The sequence below is a fragment of the Phallusia mammillata genome, chromosome 4 (genome assembly GCF_965637545.1).
Source record: "Phallusia mammillata chromosome 4, kaPhaMamm4.hap1.1, whole genome shotgun sequence".
Taxonomy (NCBI): domain Eukaryota; kingdom Metazoa; phylum Chordata; class Ascidiacea; order Phlebobranchia; family Ascidiidae; genus Phallusia; species Phallusia mammillata.
This window is the reverse complement of record NC_137255.1, coordinates 4,189,195-4,203,565: the sequence shown is the minus strand read 5'-3', so window position 1 is coordinate 4,203,565 and position 14,371 is coordinate 4,189,195. Positions and strand designations below refer to the sequence as shown.

Sequence of the window (14,371 nt, the reverse complement as noted above, 5' to 3'; positions counted from 1 at the left end):
TTCATATCACTGATGATGGCATGAGCATTTGCCGAAACGTTTGAACAATAAAGCATGTCGCTTTTTACGTCTATTTGGGCCGTTATTTTCACCATTAAACTTAAGAAGTAACTTATAAATTATTTGACTCTTGACTGGCTAGTTTAGAATAGAATGTACATAAACGAAAAACTCCTTCAAGGCGTCTTAATGCACAGATTCAATAAACAACCCTAACCAGGCTTGAAAGTTAGTAAAATTCTAAAATGATGAATGATGCCTTGTGTAATTAAAAAAAAAAGATACCCAGTGTAAAGTCAGGCCCGGATCAAGCCCGTTTTTATTACAACTCGAGCAAGAACCCGGTGCGAACCAAAACCGGACCCGAAACACCCAGGCCCGACATACAACTATGATTCGGCCTAAATTACAACACAAAGAAACTGAAAGGTAGCATGGAAACATAGTCTTACTTAGAGTGAACGAATATCACTGAACTTTATTGGGAGAGCAGAAACTAAGAACAAGAAGATTCTACGACAGGGGTGTCCAAAGTGCGGCCCGCGGGCCCAATGCGGTCCGCAACGGCATTTCAAGTGGCCCGCAGCTGTTTTTTCAAATTTTGTTGTGTATAGCCGGCCATAATTTGAATTAAACTTTTGAGTTGTGGCGACTTGCGACTTCACACAAAAGCTTTTCCATAGAACTTTATTTACCAGTAAAAGGAAAGCATAAATCGTGCCGACGAAACAAAATCCCAAAGTTTTGTGTTATAATTGTCCCGTTAAAAACTTTGCAAAAAAGCATTGGCCCGTGGGCGTCTTCACCTGGTAAAAATTGGCTCGCGTTAAAAAAGTTTGGACACCCCTGTGCTACGCTAACGCTTATGGTAAGAACTTCTGTTATAATCCAATCCATATCCAATGTCATCGATCTTCTGGCAAAAACTAAAAATGGTCGATACAGAGGTTTCTTACAACAATGCTAAAGTGTAGTTTCGCATTTTTGCAAACAAGCAAAGCTCTTACAAAAACGTCAATAAACCGGTTGCTCCAACAGCCTTATTTCTATCACAGCAACACAGTCTCTAACACTAAAACAAGCAAAGTCTTTGTGTTCAAATCATGACAGCCAATCAGATTCCGTCACGTGTTAGAAGGGGCGTTGCCCTGATTGACTCCACCCAACGTTTGTTGCTGACTTTTGTTCGGCTTGTGTGCTATAATCGAAGGCTGAAGTAGAATCCGTCCATCAGGTGAAATTGAGACGGTAGTGGGCGCTCCTGTGCTGCTGATAGAGTTGGCTATCTTCTCATAAACCGAAACTGGTATCTCCACCATAGCTAAATATCAAAAACGATTACTTAGCAAGCACAACAAAAAGTCATAAATTCACTGCAAATAGTATGAGAGTTATATCTTATGGCAAGAAATTAAAAATGTACTAATAAAGAAATCGTCCTGAAGCACGGATACTCAACAGACGATTCCAGTTACATATATTGACATTAGTTAGCTGACAATTTCAACACACTTAAACCAGTCTGTGTATTTCTTTTATTATTTGAGTGTGCTGAAATTGCCAGGTAAGCATAGTCGTAAGAAAGATAGAAAATGGTTTGGCATCAATTTAGTTTTATCAAATGTAATCTCTAGGGCAGTGGTACTTAACCTGTTGGCAATTGCCCCTAAAAAGGTATTTTAAAATTCTTTTTAGTTTTGTCACGTCATCTGTTCGTGACGTCATTGTAGGTAATTAAAACTTTTTGAAAAGATGGGGTAAATGAAATTTAACTGCGTGTTCTTAGGGGTTAATGATAATGAAAAAGTTTAGAACCACTGCTCCAACTGCTTCGCACCTGACGAATCGTCTTCGTTTGTAAGTGTGACGTCATCAGCGGCGGTTAAAGATCCGGTGGCAATGGTCTGCGAGTGAGCAATCGTTAATTCTACTGCCTTAAAAAAATACCTCCTGTTATGTTAAACTGAACTGAATTATGACGTCACATGCGTGAGTTTGGGCATCTCACGTGATACAAACGTCACGTGATTTGATAAATTTTACCTGTTCGACTGGGTGGGATGTTCCCTCACTAGTTACTACTGAAAACGCGTCGCCGATCGTTTCTTGTCCGGCCAGTGGCCAGCCTGCTGACTCCATCTGAAATCCATTAAAACGTTACTTTGGGATTTGTTTAAACCAGTAGTTCTGACACTTGCCCCTGTATCGCCCCTAAGTAGTCAAGTGGATTATACAAGTCCATCCAGAAACAAATCTCGTGAAAAATTGTTGTTACATGATCACTATGATGTAATGACGTTAGTTATTTGAAGAAATTTGAAGGTTTTTATACAGAAGTAGCCAAGAACATAACAACGTTTGACCAAATCGCTTACACCAGTGGTCTTCAACCTGTGGGTCGCGACCCCAAGTGGGGTCGCCTAAACTTTTTCTGGGGTCGCTATAAATTTAATTGATTGGCGTTTAAATTTATTACCAAAAATTGATACGTTTTTGTTCTAGTTCGCAACCTTTGCTAATGTTTTGCAGTACAGCTTGGTACCTCGTGTCACAATCTAAACATTGTGATGCGATAATCCATATAAACACAAGTTGTCCAACCCATTGTTACGCGATAGAGCCCCATGGATGACATATTGTGTCTAAAATAATACAGCGGGTTCAGGAAAAAATACATAAATTTACTTATTTCTGCCCACTGACGAGCTTTAACGCAAATTAGGTTGGCCAAATTAAATAAAACTTGTGGGTCCTATCATTTGAGCGTAATACTGCGCGCTGAATGCTAATATTTAAAGTCTAATTGAAAATTGGGCGGACATATTTATGAAAATAATTTCTGTTTCGGCATTACTTGAAACATTTTTTCACTATCGGACAAAAATGGGGTCGCATGTAAATGCTAATTTCATTTTCTCTTAAATTGGGGTCGCCTTTAAAAAAGGTTGAAGGCCACTGGCTTACACTATTTGTTCAAAGAGTTTAATTCACTACTTTGTGTAACTATGTACTATCGCGTTTTTAATCAATCGCCTATTTATGATTGTAACGCCCCAAAATGCCCACTTTGACAACCCCTAGGTTAACCGGAAGTAACCCCATACCTCGTCAATTGTCATTTCCATTGGCGCATCCACTTGATGCTGATTGGCTAAAGTCGCAACGGCCGCTCCTGATTGATCCTGCGTTATTGTGGCAATGGTTTGTCCTGAATCAAGCTTCAAAACACAAAAAATAAAGTTAATGGGCTAAGTTACTGTCGAGTTATAAAGTATTTTTATACCTGAACCAGAGACACGGAACCATCGGCGTTGTGAACTGTCTGTACCAAAGTGGGCGGGGTCATAGAAAGGGGCGTGTTAAATACGCGGGAAAACTTGTCTCTGAATAAAAAACATAATGATGTAAAACAGCCACATGGCTGGATCAAAGTCTGTATAAAACACGTTATATATATATATTTGGCTGGATTAACCACTTGGTAATGTAGGCACGCGCTTATGGCATCGGTAAATGATGGTACACAGATTTATTCATTGGCCCATTTTTAGTGGTGTTTTGTTATTGAACCGTGTTTTATTAAAGTCCGATTTTTCGAGACCTTATAGGTCGAAACAGTGCGTACTGTCTGCAGCTTGGTTTAAATGCCAAGTTATGTAACCAAAAATGAACAATTTAAAATTTTTGAGAGGGACTACCCAGGTGACTCTCATGCTGTGCAAAATATTGCATCAAGTTACTGGGCAAATACAAAAACACTTATACATTGCTGTGGTACCTGGGTTTGACCATAGATAAGCTCTCACAAGCCATTCCTGTTAGTAGGTCATCCCTTGAATGATATCTGTAACAATTCTTCACGATTTGACGCAGGGCTTGTGTCCAAGATACCTAGAAAAAAAAATACAGATCGAATATTTTTGCCAACTATCACATTTACTAACATGCAGATTTTGTTTAAGTCGTGGTCACATTTTCCTATAATATTCATTTTATAAATTTATGATTAAGAGTTTTTGTGACACTGTTTTTAATAAATGACCAATAAACTGCATGTCAGTGCTAGTTTCATATACAGTACATATGATCTTATGCTTATGATTTATATTTTATTCCTGTAAATAGTTATTACATTGCTATCAGCACCCTGCTTAACTTTGGCCCCTTTGCTAATCCTGCCTTATTTGATGGTAAATTTTCCCAACCTTTAGTTTAACTTCTTCTGTCCTGTCATCTCTTCTGACATTTGACCATGGAACGTCCATTGGCCACCAAACTGGTCGTGTGGAGCTTTTTCCCCAACCAGGTTTCCCTCTTCCTGTTGAGAACTTCAGCATTTCAGGAATAAACATTCGCAGTTGGGCCTGAAAAGTGTGTTTGTGGCTTTTAAGAAAATTAAAATTTCAGCACATTAGGGATTGTCAGTGAACATATAAATGAGAATTTGGGTGTAAAAAGGTAAATGCAACAAAATATTACAAAATGCTGTAAAACACTTTGCAATGCACCAACAAATAATGCAAAAAACTCAAAAAGTTGTGTGTTTTAGCAAGTATAGCTGTTTTTCAAATGCATTTGGGAGGCCTGTAGGTGAAACACTGTAAACTCGGGTCAAACGTTTGAAGGATTAACACCAAAAAGTCTATTACTTGTGTAAATGAAACTGGCTTGAAGCAATCTTTCCTGACCAAATACATGAAACAAACTCATGTTAATGAAAAAAAATGATAAAAACAACAAAAGTCTTCTATACACAGTTCAAACATATATCATTCACAGACACATATGTAAGCATGTTGGTTGTAATCTTTCTGATGCCACAGACTTGCTGCAGAAATCACCACATAGCAAACATTTAATACAGTATAGGGAACCAAAGCAAAACACCAACAGACCTGATTCATTTTTTCAAGTGTTGTTGGAATTCCATCCACCATTAGTGGTGGTAGCTCAAATTGGTGGTCAGTATTCTGTTCTTGGTTAGGTGGTATTTTTGCTTGAAGTTCTGTTTCAAGATCTCTGAAGATCGCACCTTGACAATTTTTCACCTAAAAAGACAATTCCTACATGTTGTATGCTGAAATATCTTTGTTAACAAAACAGTTGTATAAAATGGATTTTCTGTTCTATAAGTAAAGCAAAAGCAATTGAAACGTTCATTTGTTTACAACTGTAAATCTTTTGTGCAATCTAATACTAATCGAATGCTTACCACTTGGTCCAATGGAGATGAACCAAATACTCGAAAACTTGGGTTCTCTTTTCCGGGCGATACACATAATACAATTGCTTGTTGACCACATCTCGTGCAAAGTTCATGAATTGTTTGCTTCAGTTTTCTACAAAGTTTATAATTGACAAATATTCAAATGTGACTTGGAAATTATCTTTTACATGTTCACCACCTTATTAGTCTTGTGTGTTGACGTTTTCTTAGAGCTGGGTTAAGTTCGAATTTGTAAGGCTGGTGTTTCTTTTTGGTTGTCACCATGGCAGCAGCTGCTGCCAATCCTGGCATAGTTCCAGTTTCAACCAATGAGTTGCTTATGCTGTTCTGTACATTTATAAAAGTGGTTGGTTAACATAAATAAAATATATATCTGGGTATTGTGGTATAAACCAGGGGTGGAAAACATTCATTCTTCAAAGAAACAGCATAAATTATGTTTTGTTGTGTTATTAGGGTTTAGGCTACTAATATTTATTAACATTTGGCTACATTAAAGGCTGCTTTTGTTGAAGTAAGATTACCCATAATGTTTAATAAAAAATAGGTTGCAAGTCAAGTTTTAATTTAGATAACATACAACCCTTTAAAACGAGCAAAAAACAGTTTAAATATCATAAGGTTAATTTTTTAGCGATGATTGCTAAGAGAAAGCAGAAGCTTGGAAACCCCCTTGTTTTGGGGCTTGGAAGCCCCTTTACCCTTACAGGGACGTTTTGAAATGCTTCACAGCCTTCCAGATAGAGCTGTGTGGTCCAATGGTTGCCAAACAGTGGACTAAGATAACATGCATAGTTATAAAATGTATTGAGTCCTATTTGATGGTGTTTTGACCATGAACGTAAGGGATAAAAATGTACTTCTTAAGATGAACATAAATTCATAACTGGGATCAGCCCATAAGCATCTATGCACACTTATATATAAATCACAGTACGCCAGGCCCATTGCAGGCACCATTTGAATGCTCGGTGGCCGGCTGATTCAGTATGGCGCCTTCAATGGGCTGGCGTACTGTGATGGATAAAAATATACATTTGGCAGTGACATTAACGGCTCAAGACTAGCGGTGTTAGCATCAGATAAAAACAAGAATAAGGGCGACTTGTTTAAACCTGAATTGTGGAATTAAGAAGATCTGAACCAAAATCATCATCCCCATCCCCTTCATCATCACTTATGCCTAAACTTGATGTTAGTGGTCCAACATTAATAATGTCCAATTGGTCAAGACGGGATTCCATGATATAGTGAGTTCTGCATATTTAAAAACTAAAGAAATGCATTGCGGACATGCATGGTTCCCGCATATTACATGTATAAAATATTTAAAAATTGCTTAGCAATGGTGGAACATTTTACATAAGAATGTAGGAAATTACTAAAATCCATGCACTATTTAAGTTAAAAGAGTTAAAGTTGTGACAAAACTTACACACTAGTTTACAAATCTTACAATGTTTTAACTTTTCATTGCCAAACATAAAAAAAAACAGTATGTTTTATACGTGGATTATTAAGTCATTGGACATGTGGGTAAAAAATTGCAAAAATAAAACAAGCATACTAAATGCTGAATCTCATAACGTTTGAACCTTTGTGTTTTTTGTTTTGTTTTAAATTAAATTTAACAAAGCTAATGTACTAGTAATAAAAAAGTGGTAAATTTGAAAAGTAAAAGCGTTTCTTTTGTGATGGTGTCTAAACAACATGGCGTCTTTGTGCGGTCATGTGACTTGAACTTTGGTGAATTTAGCCTAACAAAGAGTATAATTTTAGAACATGTGCAAAGTTTTTGTCGTGTTAAAATTTGTTTTCCAACTTGTAAATTTGTAACTCCCGCTGCGTGGGAATTTTCCTTTGATCAGGCGCAGTACGAAAATAAGCAACTGAGCATGTGCCAGGCGCCTGCGCAGAACGGCCGTTGTTAAGAAACGCTAGCGGTTGTCATATGTGTCATGTTTTGTAAACAAAAACTCATTTGGTAAAGTTTTTAGGCTTTCAAAGCAAGATTTACATCACAAACTTACCTTAGAATGTTTCAAAACCGTTGAGATTCGGTTTGCTTGCTGCGCCGCTAAGTTTAAGCAAGTAAGTACAACAAATATGGCGGATTTTCGACGCTTCAAGTGGCTGGTTTCGGTGCGATTTTGTTTTTTATGGTTGTGAATTAGGAGGTAGGGTAAACGAATTGGTAAATTTAGTAAACGTAATATAAAATCTATGGCAAAAAATATGTATTAATATATGTCCGAAAATAAACAAATTAAATTGCAGTTTTGGTGGGCTTCCAAAAATGTGTTTTGTTTATTTTTAAAAACTTGATAACATATGATTAGGTTTGATGTACAGTCCTGTTAAAAATTGTTAACACATAAAAAAGCTATTTGAAAAATTTATCGTCATTTAATGTATTTCAGTTTGGATGAAGTTTAATTGTTTATTTGTTTGGTTTGTTTGTTGCATTTTTGTGTATTATTTCATCCTATGCAGTATGCACTATGTCAAAACAATGTGGAAGAAAGTTCTAGCTATTACTATTGTGGAATCAATGTATTATTATAACCCACTGATTGACGCATTATTTAACTTAATGTAAAGCACATAATTTGTAATTTTCAAGTAGATTGTGGGTCACACAAAAAGTCCTTGAAGGCTTGCAGACTGCTTGTTTAAAACCCCTGATCAAATTTAGCCCATCAGGTGGTTTCAATGTTGGGCTTTTGAACATTTTTACAAACTATTCAAAAGTGATGATATAAGGACATTGTTTACGCTCTTATGTCTTATTGTATTGTGGTGTTGATCTATAGCAACTTTAACTTGGAAGTAACCTTTGAACTTTGTTTGGCAGATCTACTGTAAATACTAGGCAAGAAATGTAAATATGCATAGGTATTCGATTTATTACCAAAGCTACCATTTATATTGACATATATCACCATTTGTACTTTAATATCAACGCACTACCAAAACCAAAATGCCTCCAAAGAAAAAGAAGGGAAAGGGAAAAAAGAAAGGAAAAAAAGGAAAGAAAGATGAAGCGAAAGAAGAGGACAAGTTTAAGAAGACCGTGAGGGAAATTGAAATTCTTAAAGATCATTTAGGTATTTTAATATGCCATGCTATTTTATGCAATTAACCAGAATATGCGATTAAACCGAGTTTATTTTAAAAGTGATTCACAATTTTCATCTTATTGAAAGAAACATTGACGTAAAAATGGTATGTTAAATTGTAATGTAGTAAAGCTTTAACTAACCGGCATCCATAAATCTGGATCTTCGCTTAATCTGGAAATTTTTTTTGGTCCAAACGGGTTCGGATTAACCAAGGTTTACTGTATTAAATAATTTTTGTGTCAAATCAAAATGTGCAACCTCTGTTTAACGTGGGAATTTTGTGTAGCTCATCGCAATGAAATTGCAAGGAGATCACAAGCAGCTGCTGCAGACGCAACACAGAAATTACGTGAAGCAGAATCACAAATGTCTGAACAAAAACTGGTTCAAAAAGATGTCAGTGCTGATTTAACCCGACAATACAAAACAATGCAGACTGAAATGGGAATACGATTACACCAACTTGAAGCAGAGGTAATATTTTGCTTTTTTGTTGAAATTTATTTGTGAAAAAGAATCAATAGTAATGTTGCAAGTATTACAAGACAGTTGGGTTTCTTTTGCTGTTTTGTAGTAGAATTTTCAGTTCAAGGTGTCTGGTAATGTCTTGTTTTACAAATAGAAAAGCATGCATGTGAATATATATTTCTCAAAAGAAAGAAACTGTTTTGATGTGGTGGCATGTATTTTATCATATACATGCTGCAACTTACTCATACATAACCAGATTTTTAGGTAAACCCCTTTATATCCCTCAGTACCTTGCACCAAGATTTAAAAAGACTGCACAGGACCATAAAATGAGCATTTTAAAGTTTTGTAGAGTGATTGGTAAAATGTATTTAAAATACCATTTAAACATTTTGCCAGGATTTACCTGTTTTCAATTTTTAATAATTAAGTGAACAAATATAAACTACAGATGTTAGCTGAAAATGTTTTCTAGGTCAGCCATTTACAACAACAGTTGACACATGTGCGTCAGGATTTAAAGAAAACTGTGGAAGAAAAGGAGAAAATGGAGAAGGAAAAAAATGAACGAATTCGTGACCTTGAGACAAGAATTGATGGAATGGAGGTGAAATATACAGTGTCTAATGCAGTGGTTTCTCAATCTACCCTTACTTAACTTAATCCTCTTGTCTCAAACTGTACTGTTGCCAACATGGTGATATCGCAGTGTTTTTTTAAGGTGTTTTGGGGGACCGAAACAAACAAATTTCTCCAGCGGTTTCCCAAAATTTGGACTTGCAACTACAACTACAGTTTTTGGTATTTAAATGAAACACTTGCGGTCTCTGAAAACTACTTAGCGGTCACCCAAACCAAACCTTAAAAAAAACCTGGTGATATGTATCTTCCCAAAAATTTGATTTATCTTAAATACCTTTACACAACAACACCGTGGTTTAAACAAGATTTCAAAGGATTTGGAAAAAATAGAAATAAACACAGATCAGTTGGATTTGGAGTAAGAATTTTTGTCATACTTAAATATACCATTGAAATTAAAACTGTCCCCACTACTGAAAGGCACTCTTAAGCCCATAGGCTGGTTATTGAGCTGTTTTTGTTTGGTATTTATATGATTTTTTTCTTAACAGTAAACAATAAGCAATGAGCCAAAAAATGATAAGCTGAAGGCAGTTTACACAGTTGGACCTATAAGGTCTCATCATTGCAGCTGGTGATGATAGATCTGTTTTTGGCTAGTGTAGCCATCCAACGGCACTCCAGTTTGTTGGGAGTAACAGGGTAAAAACCCATGCCTCACCCCACAGAGAAATCTGGCTCACAAGGGCCAAGCAGCTGCTTGGAAACCAAATACTGTGACAATAAGTAGTGATGGGACGATACCAGGTTTTGAAGCGAGTACCAAGTACAAGTACCACATGTATATATCTTCGATACTGAGTACCTGGTACGATTACGGAGTACTTAAGTATAGTGTTGTATATCACTGGCTAAATTATCTGCCATGATCGGGGGGCATACACACATGCCGAAAAATGTAATCTCCACGTGATAGCGAAAAAGATATACTTAAACTGGTGGAACTTTTTTCCAATTTTGTGCTGTCCGAAGCAAATATTGGCATAAAGTTGCCCTTATTCTTATGGTGTAAATCAGCCTTCTGGACTCGCACGTTGGTATCGAAAACTGTGACAAAATATTTCGATACTGAGTACGAGTATCGATACCACTAAAATTGTTCGATACCACCGATACTGAGTACCGGGTACTCATCGCATCACTGACAATAAGGCAATGTGTTTTTAATATCAAGATGATTTATTACTGTTTTTGTGAAGGGTGCCTATGAGAGAGTCCTTACTGAGGCACTTGACTCACTTCTTGACAGAATTGAAGTAGCAAAAGTCAAGTGGGAAAAGGAGAGCATTAATATCCAAGAAAACACAAAAAAGACTTTACTTGAATTCGGTCTAAACCATTTGGACATCTAGCAGACTTGATGTCACATCAGGATAAACAGTCACTAAACAAATTGAAGTTAGGAAATTAAACAATTATACTGTTTCTAAAGTTGTGTAATTTAGTTGTTTAAAATTACTCTAATTATGGACCAGACATTTTCACTACATCCAATTTTGCCCTTTACCCCTTTTTGTAATTACTTTGTGGTCTAAAAGGTTTTGCAGTAATGGCAGTTAATTTGCACTCAAAGCATACATGTAAATGGCACTTCTGGACTAAAATAAAACATTTTGTCAAAAGGTACAATGCAAATTAAATCGAATGCTGACTAGTCATGACGTTTGTACCATCTAAACGAAGTGTGCCACACCTTTGAACTGTGTTTGCAATTTGTAGTTGAATAAGTGCTAAAGTCAAAAATAATGTTGTTGGTCAATATAATGGTTATTATTGCACTAAAATTGCCCTTAAGTTAAATTATAATGGCTTGAACTTTAATACTGTATCAATTGTGCTTAAACAAAGGTATGACAATTTAAACCCAACCCAGTGTACGACTGTAATTCAATCCTTTTTTTGTCATAGAAGCCAACACCCTGTGTTTATTAGCGCATTTTTTTTGCTGGAAACACATTTTCAAACCAATTTGTAAAATCCGTGACACACTGATTTTATTGTTGCCAAAATTTTACAGTCACAAATTTTTCATTACCATAAAATGTGTGTTTACCTATTATTGTGCTTCAATTACTTCATGCTGTGAACAATTTACCTTATTTTTCATCCACTATCACTGTAGCATAGGAGTTTCAATCCACTGTTTGGCGTGTTATGTAATGCACAAACATACATGTGTTAATGATATCACCACTGTGTCTCTTATAACTACTGTTAGTCAATTTTTGCGTTCAATCTATGTTCCAGTATTTAAATGTTGCCTTATTATCAAATTTCTACATACTAGCAAACACAAGTTAATCTATAAGTCTTTCTCGTATTGTTTCATTCAAGCTAATAGGGTTATGTCATTCATGTTGCAATAAATAAGACAAATATCACTTGAAATACCTTGTGTGGTCTGTTTCCTCTAGTGCAGTGGTTCTCAAACTCGGGTTTCAGGGCTGCATGCGGCCCCCAACAGCTTATTTTGCTCGCACCAGACCTCAGAAAACCACCAAAGATTGCTATTTTAGCTTCATAATCTTTAGTGATTTTCTCAAGGTTTTGTTTTTTTGCGGCTCCCTACACACTTAAAAAAATACCATTTGGCCCCGACAATAAAAAAGTTTGAGAACCACTGCTCTAGTGTTAGGCTTTTAGGTAAAACGAAATAGTTTTTGAGTTATTGCACAGCCCTGATTTAATTTCAAACGCTTGTTCCTTCGAAACCAATTTCAAAACCAGTTTTATTCAGTCGTCTTGCAAATCATTCTCTCATTCTGCTAATATTTCTGTTTTATTAATTTGTCTAAAACATTAGAATAAGTAATATATGTATGTTGAAAGGGCACTGAATGTACCTAACAGTTTGTTTTGCAAGAAACGGATTTGCTATTATAAAACCTGCCAACAAGCATGGAATTTAAACAGTTTCTCTTACATTTTGCACTTTGATAATATCTGCATGCTAAAGCCTTGTTAGGCATTGTGTGCAATTTTTCTTGACACCTATTATTTACACTAAGAAAAGTCAAACATAATGGGACATTGATTCGTTGGTTTATGTTATGCCAGTGCTTGTTACTTTCAAAACAAAAAATGTTTTGCGTATTTTGTCTTAAAAACAAACATTTTTGTTTCTGACCTACTGACTTTGGGATTTTAGGCAAGTCCTCAAAAGGTCAACGACCTAATGAGACTAACAACTGAAAAATAATGCAACCGTTCTAATTACACGTTAAATTGTTTTATAACTGAGTCTGAGATACCCTTAAATACTGTTTGCTGATTTTAAACCGATATAAATATCAGGCCGTATCTTTTGGCGCTAAAAATAGATTGTTTGCGGTGCTAATTATGCGGTCGCTCGGACAAAATAATAGCTTTCAGTCCATGGTCTTTACTTAGGGAAAATAATTGTCGTTGCACTGTTTATGTGGTTACGTAACTTTAAAGTCTGGGTTTTTGTTTCGCAATTAATGCCGCTGGTTTAAAGTTTTAAATGTCAATGGAAAACAGTAATAGGTAAGGATTGGAATTGTTCAGGACAAAGTGAAAAATGACATGAAAAGCAACGAGCCAATACATGATCAGCTGCAAACAGTGCATAATGTTTCGACCTATATGAGGTCTCGCCAGTGCAGCTGGTGACGAGAGGTCGGCAGTGTGAGCTAATGTAGCCATCATACGGCACTTTATTATCCTTTAGGTAAAGTTGTTGCTTCTAGGCGAACTGTGTAATGAATTACAGTAAACGTCGGTTCATCCGGACCCGTTTGAACCAAAAATTGTCCGGATTAGGCGAAGATACGGATTAACCGAGGTTTCGTGTATTTCTTTTTCTGCAGTTTTCATTCTTTCTATTATTTTGCTGGTCAAAAAAGTCAAAACCTGGTATGAAGCTAAAAAATGGCAAGAAATCTTTACAATGCGAATTTAATGCACAGAAACAGCACGTGAAACAGGCCTTGGATGTGTACATAAATAGGAAACTAAATAGACCACTTTTTCGCACACTATAGGGCAGTGGTTCTCAAAGTATGGGTCGCGACCCAAACGTGGGTCGCGCAGGTTCAAAAAATGGGTCGCGCTATGGTGGTTCAATTCTAGTGATGCACCGAAGTTTCGGTTGGCCGAAACATTTCGGCCAAATCCGCTGTTTTCCAATGTTTCGGTTTCGGCCCGAACTTTTTTGAAAATTCATACGAAACATCATTAATTAACTATTTGTTGTATCTATGAAATACCAGCCACGTTGTCTGCAAAATATTAGATGTTTAGCAAAGTTTACCCATGCAGTGTGAAAGTGATTTTAGTTTGTCAAAATTGACTTCACTCGCATCAACAACACAAGGTTCAGTTGAAACCATCCAAAAATCGGGGAATTTAGTTCGGCCTGATTCGGCCTCATGGCCGAATATTCGGTTTCGGCCCGAACCTTTTTAGGCGGGTTCGGTGCATCACTATTCCATTCTACCCAAACGAACTATTACTGCATTAAGTAAAAACGAACGAATTTACTTAATGTAGTAGTAGTAAAGTCCACTCATTGACCACGTTGTACAGTAAAACGAACTAATCATTGCAAAATACTGCCAATAGCCTTCCAATTGTACTGTTACGCACATGGCGATTGTTACGTCATAGCACGGGGAATAAAAGTTAATCATGCGAAACTGAACGTGGAGATGTAACAGTTACCGTTCAAGGATTAGTAAGTATTCGTACAAGACTACAAGGAACCTTTTTTAGATTTGGGATTCACTTCTACCAATGATCATGGTGCTGCAAAGCCACAATGTGTGTTGTGTTATGTAGTATTGTCGAATCGAACTCGTTAAACCTGCAGCCATTTTGACATGGGCAGACTCCAGTGCGGCCACGACGTGGCCTCGAAATTGTTACATTTTTTTATGTTTGAGGCTTG

The 14,371-nt window shown here is 36.4% G+C and overlaps 2 protein-coding genes across 4 annotated transcripts; one reads left to right on the top strand and one right to left on the bottom strand.

Annotated features, from left to right (window-relative positions):
• Positions 1-448: 448 nt before the first annotated feature.
• Positions 449-7,364, bottom strand: LOC145223322 (nuclear respiratory factor 1-like). 3 transcript variants are annotated; one of them, XM_080089740.1, is made up of 12 exons: positions 7,258-7,364; positions 6,343-6,484; positions 5,406-5,554; positions 5,213-5,339; positions 4,896-5,048; positions 4,206-4,364; positions 3,779-3,891; positions 3,284-3,383; positions 3,105-3,218; positions 2,044-2,139; positions 1,838-1,934; positions 449-1,321 (listed from the first exon to the last, which is right to left on the bottom strand). In XM_080089740.1, exons 2-12 carry the CDS (start codon positions 6,469-6,471, stop codon positions 1,125-1,127), a joined length of 1,434 nt encoding a protein of 477 aa, XP_079945866.1. In that variant the 5' UTR covers positions 6,472-6,484; positions 7,258-7,364; the 3' UTR covers positions 449-1,124. The 3 variants fall into 3 exon arrangements, with proteins under 3 accessions (XP_079945866.1, XP_079945868.1, XP_079945867.1); XM_080089742.1 differs by having other exon boundaries at positions 1,838-1,904; positions 7,258-7,350; XM_080089741.1 differs by lacking the exon at positions 7,258-7,364 and adding an exon at positions 6,684-6,703.
• A 327-nt stretch (positions 7,365-7,691) lies between these two features.
• LOC145223334 (dynein regulatory complex protein 12-like) lies at positions 7,692-12,538 on the top strand. The gene is made up of 4 exons (XM_080089759.1): positions 7,692-8,334; positions 8,636-8,823; positions 9,296-9,427; positions 10,662-12,538. Exons 1-4 carry the CDS (start codon positions 8,208-8,210, stop codon positions 10,812-10,814), a joined length of 600 nt encoding a protein of 199 aa, XP_079945885.1. The 5' UTR covers positions 7,692-8,207; the 3' UTR covers positions 10,815-12,538.
• Positions 12,539-14,371: the final 1,833 nt, after the last annotated feature.

What these genes read in the sequence shown, in the direction of transcription:
- LOC145223322 (XM_080089740.1), bottom strand. Translation starts at nt 6,471, where the DNA reads ATGGAATCCCGTCTTGACCAATTGGACATTATTAATGTTGGACCACTA. An exon ending in TTATCTATGGTCAAACCCAG is followed by an intron (nt 3,384 to 3,778) that starts GTACCACAGCAA and finishes TTTTTTATTCAG; the next exon opens with AGACAAGTTTTCCCGCGTAT. An exon ending in CATCCCACCCAGTCGAACAG is followed by an intron (nt 1,935 to 2,043) that starts GTAAAATTTATC and finishes TATTTTTTTAAG; the next exon opens with GCAGTAGAATTAACGATTGC.
- LOC145223334 (XM_080089759.1), top strand. Translation starts at nt 8,208, where the DNA reads ATGCCTCCAAAGAAAAAGAAGGGAAAGGGAAAAAAGAAAGGAAAAAAA. An exon ending in TACACCAACTTGAAGCAGAG is followed by an intron (nt 8,824 to 9,295) that starts GTAATATTTTGC and finishes AATGTTTTCTAG; the next exon opens with GTCAGCCATTTACAACAACA. An exon ending in CAAGAATTGATGGAATGGAG is followed by an intron (nt 9,428 to 10,661) that starts GTGAAATATACA and finishes GTTTTTGTGAAG; the next exon opens with GGTGCCTATGAGAGAGTCCT.